The sequence below is a fragment of the Phocoena sinus genome, chromosome 8 (genome assembly GCF_008692025.1).
Source record: "Phocoena sinus isolate mPhoSin1 chromosome 8, mPhoSin1.pri, whole genome shotgun sequence".
Classification (NCBI taxonomy): Eukaryota; Metazoa; Chordata; class Mammalia; order Artiodactyla; family Phocoenidae; genus Phocoena; species Phocoena sinus.
In genome coordinates this window covers 24,054,541-24,065,213 of record NC_045770.1, presented here as the reverse complement: position 1 = coordinate 24,065,213, position 10,673 = coordinate 24,054,541, and the positions used below count along the sequence as shown (strand labels likewise).

The window sequence follows — 10,673 nt, the reverse complement described above, 5'->3', positions numbered from 1 at the left end:
TTCTCTCTTCTTCTAGGACCACTGTAATGCAAATGTTAGTATGCTTTATGTTGTCTTAGAGGTCTTGTAAACTATCCTCATTTTTTTAAATTCTTTTTTCATTTCTCTGTTCAGCTTGGGAATTTCCACTACCATGTCTTCCAGATTGGTGATCCATTCCTCTGTATTATCTAATCTACTATTGATTCCTTCTAGTATATTTTTTATTTCAGTTATCTTATTCATCAACTCTTTTTGGTTCTTCTTTATATTTTCAAACTGTTCATTTAAATGGTCATGGTGTTCTCCATTCTTCTCCAGAGTTCATTGAGCACCTTTATGATCTATACCTTGAACTCTTTATCTGGTAGATTCCTTATCTCTACTTTGTTTAGTTCTTTTTCTGATATTTTGTCTTATTCCATTGTTTGGAACATAAATTTCTGTCTTCTCATTTTGCCCAATTCTCTGTGTTTATTTCTATGTACTAGGTAGGTTGGTTACATTTCCCAATCTTCCCAAGCCTTATTTAGGAAACATCCTGTGGGGCGCAGCAGCACACTCCTCTCTGGTTAAGAGGTATATGTTCTAGTGTACCCCCTACGTGGGCTGCCTGTGCGCTTCTGTTGTGACGTGGCTGGCCCCAACCCCGCTGGCTGCAAGACCATGTCTTGTACGGCAGCTGTGGGCCCACTGGAAGGTGGGGTAGGCTTCCTATGTGGTTGTCTGTGTGACTCAGGGGCATTCGGGATTGGTGCTGTCCCACTGGTGAGAGAGGCCAGGTCTCCACATGGCTGTCTGTACAGCTGAGGCCTCAGGGTTAGTGCCAGCCTGCTGGTGGACAGGGCCAGGTCCCCAGCACTAATAGGCTAGAGGGAGGATTCCAAAATGGCACTGGTGTTACCAGTGCTAGATTAAGCTCCCCAAAATGGCTGATGCCTCCATCCCCAGGGGGAGTCCTGATTGCTTCTTGCCTCTCTGGGAGGTTCTCTAAGATCACTAAGTGGGTCTGACCCAGGCTCCTTTCAAACTACTGCCTCTGCACTGGGACTCAGAGCATGTGAGATGTTGCATGCACCCTTTAAGAATGGAGTCTGTTTCCTGTAGCCTTCTGGCTCTCCCTAATTTAAGTCCTGCTAATTTTCAAAGCCAGACACTCTGGGGGCTCATCTTCTCAGTGCAGAATCCCCAGGCTGGGGAGCCTGATGTGGGGCTTGGACCCCTCACTCCTTGGGGAGTACCTCTGTGATACTGATATTCCTTCCATTCGTGGGTCGCTGACCCTGGGTTGTGGGTCCTGACTATACCATGTCCACCGTTCCTACCTGTCTTATGGCTCCTTCTTTAATGGAAAATCTTTTCTGCTAGTCTTCAGGTCATTCTCACAGATAGTTGCTCTGTAAGTAGTTATCATTTTGGTGTTTCCATGGGAGGAGGTGAGTTCAGAGTCTTCGTACTCCACCATCTTGGCCCTCACATTGTGTTAAATTATTGCAGTGTAAAGCAACATGGACAAGTGGATTTCATAGACATCTCAAACATATTCATGGCATAAAAAGGCCAAAAAACAATGAAAATAATCCTGATGAGTCAATGCCTTCTACTTCTAAGTAAGGCATACCATTGCTGCACAAACTCTTCCTGATATTAGAAGAGCCCGTTTTATGAAGCCAGTATTACCCTGAAGTCAAAAATACAAGAATTACAAGAAGAACAAAACAAAACTGAAGACCAATATCGTTCATGAATAGATGCAAAAGGCCTTACCAATATTAACGAGTCAATTCCACCAATATAAAAGAGATAATACAACATGACCAAATGTATGAAGTGTTGTACAAAGTGAGGAGGTTTCATAGACCAAAGTGAGCAGGAACAAGGAAGTTATAGTGGGCATTGTCAGTTGGTTAGAACAGTTACTTCCCTTATATGGAGCAAAGGGAAGTCTTGGAGCCAGGTTAGGTAATTTTTGCTGAGCAGGAAAGTGCTGATTGGTTGATATAGGCCTACCTCTTCTGGGAGAGCCGAGCACAGAAATTTAAGTTTTGGTTTACTAACATGGGGCTTAGCATAAGCAACTCTATCTTGGGCATAGTCTGGACACTTTAACCTGGGTATCAAGAAATATTGTTGATGTTTTATACAGATGGCCAATAGGTACATGAAAAGATGCTCAACATCGCTAATTATTAGAGAAATGCAAATCAAAACCACAATGAGGTGCCACCTCACATTGGTCAGAATGTCTATTGTTAAAAAGTCTACAAATAACAAATGCTGGAGAGGGTGTGGATAAAAGGGAACCCTCCTACACTGTTGGTGAGAATGTAAGTTGGTGCAGCCACTATGGAAAACAGTATGGAGGTTCCTCAGAAAACTAAAAATAGAATTACCACATGAAATGAAAACAGAATTACCAATAGAAATCCCACTCCTGGGCATATATCCAGACAAAACTATAATTCAAAAAGATACATGTACCCCTATGTTCATAGCAGCACTATTCACAAGAGCCAAGACATGGAAACAACCTAAATGTCCATTGACAGATGAATGGACAAAGAAGATGTGGTACATATATACAATGGAATGCTACTCAGCCATAAAAAAAGAACAAAATAATGCCATTTGCAGCAACATGGATGCAACTAGAGGTTATCATACTAAGTGAACAAAGTCAGAAAGAGAAAGACAAATACCATATGATATCACTTATATGTGGAATCTAAAATATGACACAAATGAACATATCTATGAAACAAGCAGACTCACAGACATCGAAAACAGACTTTTTTTTTTTGGTTACCAAAGGGGAAAGGTGGGAGGGAGGGATAAATTAGGAATTTGGTATTAACATATACACACTACTATATATAAAATAGACAATCAACAAGACCCTACTGTATAGTACAGGTAAGTCTACTCAATATTCTGTAATAACCTATATGGGAAAAATAACCTATATCCTGAAAAATAATGTATATATGTATAACTGAACCACTTTGATGTAAACCTGAAACTAACACAACATGGTAAATCAACTATATCCCAACATAAAATAAAAATTAAATTAAAAAAGAAAAAATGGTAACTTGGACTCTATTAAAATTAAATACTTTTTCTCCTCAAAAGACATCATAAAAAAATGAAAACACCCACAGACTGGCAAAACAGTATCTGGTAAATGGTTTGTTTTTAGACTATATTAAAAAATCTTTTAACACAATATGAAATAAACAATTTAGAACTGGCAAAAGATTTGAATAGATACTTCACCAAAGAAGATACCAAGTGGCAGATAAGCATGTTAAAGATCTTCAATATCATAAGTCATTTAGGAAATGCAAACTAAAATCACAATGAGATGCTATTCACTATACATCCCCTAGAATTAAAACATTCGACAGCACAAAGTGACATAAACCAAGTGGAGCTACTTAAGTTCATTGCTGGTGGAAATGCAAAATGGTACAGCCACTTTAGAAAAATAGATTCTTATAAACATTTGCTAAAATGACCATATTATCCAAGGCGATCTACAGATTCAGTGCAATCCCTACTGAATTACCAATGGCATTTTTCACAGTACTGGACCAAAAATTCTTTAAAGTTGTATGGAAACACAAATAGCCAAAATAATCTTGAGAACAGAGCTGGAGGAATCAGACTCCCTGACTTCAGACTATACTACAAATCTACAGTAATCAAAGCAGTATGGTACTGGCACAAAAAAAGAAATGTAGATCAACGGAACATGATAGAAAGCCCGGAAATAAACCCAGGCACGTATGGTCAATTCATCTACAACAAAGGAGGCAAGAATATACAGTTGTGAAAAGGCAGTCTCTTCGATAACTGGTGCTGGGAAAACTGGACAGCTACATGTGAAGGAATGAAATTAGAACAGTCTCTAACACCAAATATAAAAATAAACTCAAACTGGATTAAAGACCTAAATGTAAGACCGGATAATATAAAACACCTAGAAGAAAACATAAGCAGAACACTCTTTGCTATAAATTGCAGCAATATTTTTTTGGATCCGTCTCCTAGAGTAATGGAAACAAAGCAAAAATAAACAAATGAGACCCAGTTAAACTTAAAAGCTTTTGCACAGCAAAGGAAATCCTAACCGAAATGAAAAGACGACCTACAGAGTGGGAGAAGATATTTGCAAACATTGTAACTGACAATTTCCAAACTATATAAACAACTTATACAGCTCAATATAAAAAAAAACCCAATCAAAAAAAATGGGCAGAAGACCTACATAGACATTTCTCCAAAGAAGACATAAGGATGGCCAACAGGCACATGAAAAGATGCTCAACATTGCTACTTATTAGAGAAATGCAAATCAAAGTCAAATAGGTATCACTTCACACCAGTCAGAATGGCCATCATCAAAAAGTCTACAAATAACAAATGCTGAAGAGGGTGTGGAGAAAAGGAAGCCCTCCTACACCATTGGTGGGAATGTAAACTGGTACAGCCACTATGGAGAACAGTAGGGAGGTTCCTTAAAAAACTTATTATAGAACTACCCTATGACCCAGCAATCCCACTGCTGGGCATATATCTGAAGAAAACCATGGTTTGAAAGGATACTGCACCCCATTGTTCATTGCAGCACTGTTTTCAATAGCCAAGACATGGAAGCAACCTAAATGTCCATCAACAGAGGAATGGATAAAGAAGATGTGATACATATATACAGTGGAATACTAGCCATAAAAAAGACAAAATAATGCCATTTGTGGTAACATGGATGGACCTATCATATTAAGTGAAATAAGTCAGACAAATAAATATTATGATATCACTTATATGTGAATATTAAAATGACACAGATGAAATTATTTCCAAAACAGAAAGAGACTCAGACTTAGAAAACAAATTTATTTATTTACCAAAGGGGAAGGGGGAGGGATAAATTAGGAATTTGGGATTAACAGATACACACTACTACGTATAAAATACACAACAGGGATCTACTGTATAGTACAGGAAACTATATTCAACATCTTGTAATAAACTATAATGGAAAATGATCTGAATATATATATATATATATATATATATATATATATATATATGAATCACTTTGATGTACACCTGAAATGTAAAGCAAGTATAGTTCAATAAATAATAGATATTTAAACATATAGTTATTGTTTACCTCAGCAATTCCACTCTGAGTTATTTCCCAAGAGAAATGAAAATATGTATCCCCATAAAGACTTGTACATGAATGTTCATAGCAGCTTTATCCACAATGATCCCAAGCTGGAAAAAAACAGTTGTCCATCAACCTGCTGAATGTTTAAAGAAATTGTGGTATAGCCATGTAATGGAACATAAGCCATTATAAAAGCAATGAACTACTGAAATATGCAACAACAAGAATGAATTTCAAAAGCATAATTCTAAAGAAGCAAGACCAAGAAAGACTACATATAGTATCATTCCATTTATGTGACATTTTAGAAAAGGCAGAATTGTAGTGATTGAAAGGAGATCAGTCCCAGGGGAACGGCATGGGGTGGGTGGATTGACTGCAAAGATGTACAGTTTGGGGGTGATGGAAATGCATGATACCTTGATTGTGGTGAAAACTGCATAACTATATATATATAGAGAGAGAGAGAGAGAGAGAGAGATATGTATTTGTCAAACTGAGTACTTACAATAGGTGAATGTATATGTAAATTATATGAATAAATCTGATTTTTTTTCTTAAATATACATTAGGTCTCTGACTGCTGAATTTTTTATGCTTGGGAGTATAAGCCTCTGGTCTGTTAGGACTGTAGACAGTTACAGTGTGATAAGTGTGATGATGGTTAGTAGTAGAGGGTTTTTATGGGAAGGTACAGTAATTCAGACTTGGAGGGTATGGTAGGCTTTGTTCCTTGACCTAACAGTCATTTCCAGTTTTCTATTCTTCCCACTGTGGAAACTAAGAGATAGATTTTTGCTTTTCTGGCTCCTTTAGCTAATGGTGCCCCTGTAACCCAGTTTTGTTCAAAGATGCCTAAGCTGAATGGCACCAGGGATTCTAGTAAGGCTTTTGCATTCTAATAAAAGGAGAACTTGCTACACTGCCCTTTTTCTTTTTTAATGAAGAAAGGGCTCTGCCTGATAGAAATGCACAAATAAAGAATGCTTCAAATAAAGAAGAAAAACAATCAGACTGAGGGGTTGTTTTGCACCTAAGTATAATATTTTTATTTAAGTATGATTGTTAGAATACTACAGTTTCGCAGAATACCGGGAATAATTTCTACATTTTCCATGGCTACTGTATTCAGTCTGATGTTCTATTTCTGTTTAATCCTCCTTACTTTTAATTGGCCTAGATTCTGTGCCAAGAATATACAAGTCATTCCAGCCAGAATAAACTATCTCTGATGGAATCAGGGCTTGAAGGGTTAAAGCTCAGAAAAGAAATTATAGTTTATAATTATATATTTTTATATTTTTATATAGTTATAATTATATTCCATAAGTGGAATCAGGCCTTAGTCTAGTAAAAGTTGGTCCTTCATAAATATTGTCAAATGAAGTAACTTCTTGTGTTCACATTTCCTCTTCCAATATATCTTTATAGTCATATTTTTTTTCCTGTGCTTGCTCAAACCTGAAACCTAGAGAGGAATGACAAATATTTAGAAAGATGCAAGATATGACAGGATATAGACTTATTCAATATGCTACTGCATTCCAGGTAAGGTCTATTCCACATTCCTTCTCACCACTCTTAGAGCAGATATCTTTATATCCTATTTAACCGAAACAATAAATGTCCAAAATTCTGAGATCATCCTACTTTTCACTACCATATTTTATTGTCCATCTTTACAAAAGGCTCTGTAGGATCTGGGTTTGGGGTTTGACCTACTACTAGCTAGCTCTGTAATTTTTTTTTTTTTTTTTTGCTAGCTCTGTAATTTGAAGCAAGTTATTTAACCTTTGTCTCAATGTCCTCATCTATAAAGGGGGTAGATGGGGATGATAATAGCACATGCCTCAGCATATTTTTGTGAGAACTAAGTGTGATGGTGCATGTAAAGAACTTGGCATTTAGTTAGTACTCCACAATTAACTATTAGCTAACAGTTCTTTATTCACAAACGAAGAGAAGCCATTTCTGTCCCTAGAGCTAAAGCTTCCAAATTCTGGATTTGATTTCCTCATGCTTCTTGAAGAAGTGGCACACATTCCCTCCTCTTTTCAATGCCAGCATCTTCAATATATCACCTTCTACTGCCTTCAGTTATGATGCAGATCTCCATTACTTAAAATAATTTTCACTTGCTCTTATGCTCCTTCCAATTACCATGCTGTATCTTTCCTTCTTTTCACAATAATCTCTTTTAGCTCAGTAATTTATATTATCTGCTTCCATTTTTGTACTTGTCATTCCTTTCAAGTACAAAATTCCTGCCATTGAGACTCTACTATGTTCTACACATTGGGAACTCAGTAGCAAACAAAACAAATAACTTCCTGCCCTCAAGTGACGACAGTTGCCTAACCCTAAACCTGTTCTCCAGAAGGCCATCAACTGCATTAAACCCCTGAAGTGGAAACCACAGTGTGTTTGAGGACCAGGCTAGATGCCAGTGATGCCGGGTTGTGAGCCAGGGGGAGAGAGTGGGACATGATAAGGGTGGAAAGCTAGACCAGAGCCAGAGTGCCATGATAAAGTTAAGGTTTTATTCCAAGTGCAGTGGAAAACTATAAGAGGCATCACAGGTAGTCGTCGTTAAGAGTATGGGTTCTAGAGCTACCTAGTCTCAATTCAAATCCTGGCCCTCACAGTAACTGACCTTGAACAAGTAACTTGGCATCTCTTTGCTTGTCTGTAAAATGTAGGTAATAGAACCTGTCTCGTTGGGTTGTTCTGAAGATCAAATGAATCAATTTTATAAAACACTCTAAGACAGCACTTCCACATGGTAATTGCTAAATAAGAGTTTGTTAAATAAGTGTTTTGTTTTAATTATGCTGATTTAAATTTGTAGATCACTACCTGTTGTGTGGGGAATGGACTGGAGGAGTATAAATTTGGAGACCATTGCAGAAGCCTGCAGAGGGATGATGGCAACTTGGACTGTGGTGGTGGCAATGAGTTGGAAATAAGTGGATAGGTTCAAGCTAATAATAGCTAACATTTATAGAGTACATACTATGTGCCAAGCACTATTCTATGCTCTTTACATATATTATCTCTTATTACCTCACAACAATATATGAGCTAGGTACTATTGTTATTTTCATTTTATAGATGAGGAAATTGACCAAGTAACTGGCCCAAGATCATACAGACAGTAAACAGTAGAGCCCAAAATCAAAACCAGGCAGTTATGAATCAGCACTCCATAATTATAACCTCTTTGTTTTACTGCCAATCACAGATGACAGTGGGACAGAACTCATACACTCAGATTATATGAAAACTATAATTAGGCTTTGGCTATGTTAGAATTATTGATACTTCTGGAATAGCATTTATTTTGCCAAGTGAAGTTTGCTCATTAAAAATTATTACTGAGGGCTTCCCTGGTGGTGCAGTGGTTGAGAGTCCGCCTGCCGATGCAGGGGACAAGGGTTCGTGCCCCGGTCCGGGAGGCGGCTGGGCCCGTGACCCATGGCCGCTGGGCCTGCGCGTCCGGAGCCTGTGCTCCGCAACGGGAGAGGCCACAAAAGTGAAGGGCCCGCATACCGAAAAAAAATTACTGAAACATGATATGCAACATTTTAAAAGGAGGATTCATTTTTTTTAAAAAAACATGTTATCCAACTCTAAATAAAATAGAAAATTTCCTTCTATTCCCAAATAACAATTTTATGTATAAAGGCAAAAATGACTTGGCAAATTTATTTATGTCTATATACTGTGCAGAGTGCTGAAGTGTTTGTTAGGTGCTTAGAAATGTGTACATGTCTGGAAAGTATTGTTTTTGTTTATAAGAATTTCCCATTATTGCTAAAAAAAAACACCTACTTTTGAAGTTAGCTGAAGAGTTGCTTGTAGCAATTTCCTTCCAGTTGGCAATGTACCTAAGCACATTACATAGACATTCATTAAATTAAATTGATTTATTAGTAAGTAATAAATTGATTCATTAGTACATACTTAGACTACTTCTAAAATTCTACTTTATCTATGAAATCTTAGATTAATGGTGACAAATTCACTAGTCCAAATGTTTAATTTCATTTTTTTTTTTTTTTTTCGGTACGCGGGCCTCTCAGTGTTGTGGCCTCTCCCGTTGTGGAGCATAGGCTCTTGATGCGCAGGCTCAGCGGCCATGGCTAGCGGCACGTGGGTGGGATCTTCCCGGACCGGGGCACAAACCCGTGTCCCCTGCATCGCCAAGCCCAAATGTTTAATTTCTTGACTTTCCCACCTCCAAGTAGCTCTCATGCACCTAAGGCAACCCATAGGACAAGGAGTTGGAGGAGTTATGAAAATGGTGCCTACCATCTACCACGTTGGTGCCCTTTGGCCTCCCACCAGCACATGTCTCCTCATTTTATCCTGTTCCATTCCTGTTAGATCATATCCTCAACTGAGTGACAACTAAGATGTTAGTTAACTTCTAAATTAAAAGTACGAATGGAAAACTCTGAGAGGAAAAAAGTCATGGGAAAACTACAGCAACAAAACCTTCTCCTTGGTTCTGGATTGCCAGACCTACTGTCTCTGACGTATACATTTAAATCATTTGGTTTATGATCTTATTAGAGAAATGGTGCTGTCTTTGCTGTGTCCAGTAAACATGAGATCATATTCAAGCAGGGTACATGCAGTTGCCATTTCAGTTCCCTAAACAGAGACTGAAATAGGGAGACAGATGTAGCCCGAGAAGAGGTAGATAGGGAAGGACAAGTATGATGAACTAAGAAGATGAGAGAAAGCTCCGAGGCCCAGGTTTCCTGTGATTTATTGCATCACATTTTGGTCTCTGTATCCCCCTTTCCCAAGCCTCCTTTCTTACAACTGTACCCAAGAAATCAGGTAAGGAGTTGATCACAGCAGGTGCTAAAAGGAAGCTGGCTGAGAAAGGAAGAGGAGGATTAAAATTGTCATGTAATTCAGGAAACACTGATTTTCATTTGAATTATTTTACTTTTGTTAACTTTGTATTCCTGAATTTTTTTGTTATGAGAAGGTATATATTATGCAATGGTGTTTAATTGTAATAAAATACTGTGTCTAAGTCAGCTCGTTCTTGTTACTGCTACCTCTTGTTACTCCAAGAACTTTATTCTGTGGCCTTAAATGAGATAGTGCTGGGTCACTGTTAAATGAAAAGATGCAAGATAATAGCAGGTGGTTTAAACCCTTTCCAGGACCTCTTAGTTGACAGTTCAATCTGGCTTAACCTTAAATTTAGGCAGACTTTGTGCTTTCAGTGGTTGCTCAGGAGCACTATGAATAGTGGGTGTCAATAATTCTGCTTCCTTAGATTCATATACTGAAAGATTTTCATTCCATCTTCAAGTTACCAAGATAAAGGACCTTTGATCAATTGTATGCTAAACCCTGACAGTCTGGGGCAAAAACTTATGCCATATTTAAGGTTGATCACTGACCCTGCTTTACCTGAGATCAGGATATGAATGTATTCAATTGTTTAAAAAGAACTTCTCATCAGGAACATGACAGCAGTAGCCAATGAGAA

The 10,673-nt window shown here is 37.8% G+C and overlaps 1 protein-coding gene across 1 annotated transcript in view; it reads right to left on the bottom strand.

The window, feature by feature from the left end:
- Positions 1-6,558: 6,558 nt before the first annotated feature.
- Positions 6,559-10,673, bottom strand: part of C8H11orf65 (chromosome 8 C11orf65 homolog) — a 99,340-nt gene continuing 95,225 nt past the window's right edge. The window contains exons 7-8 of the mRNA XM_032640911.1: positions 8,990-9,045; positions 6,559-6,626 (exon numbers count right to left, since the gene is read on the bottom strand). Coding sequence (XP_032496802.1) covers positions 6,559-6,626; positions 8,990-9,045 — 124 coding nt within the window. The remainder of the gene's footprint in view (positions 6,627-8,989; positions 9,046-10,673) is intronic.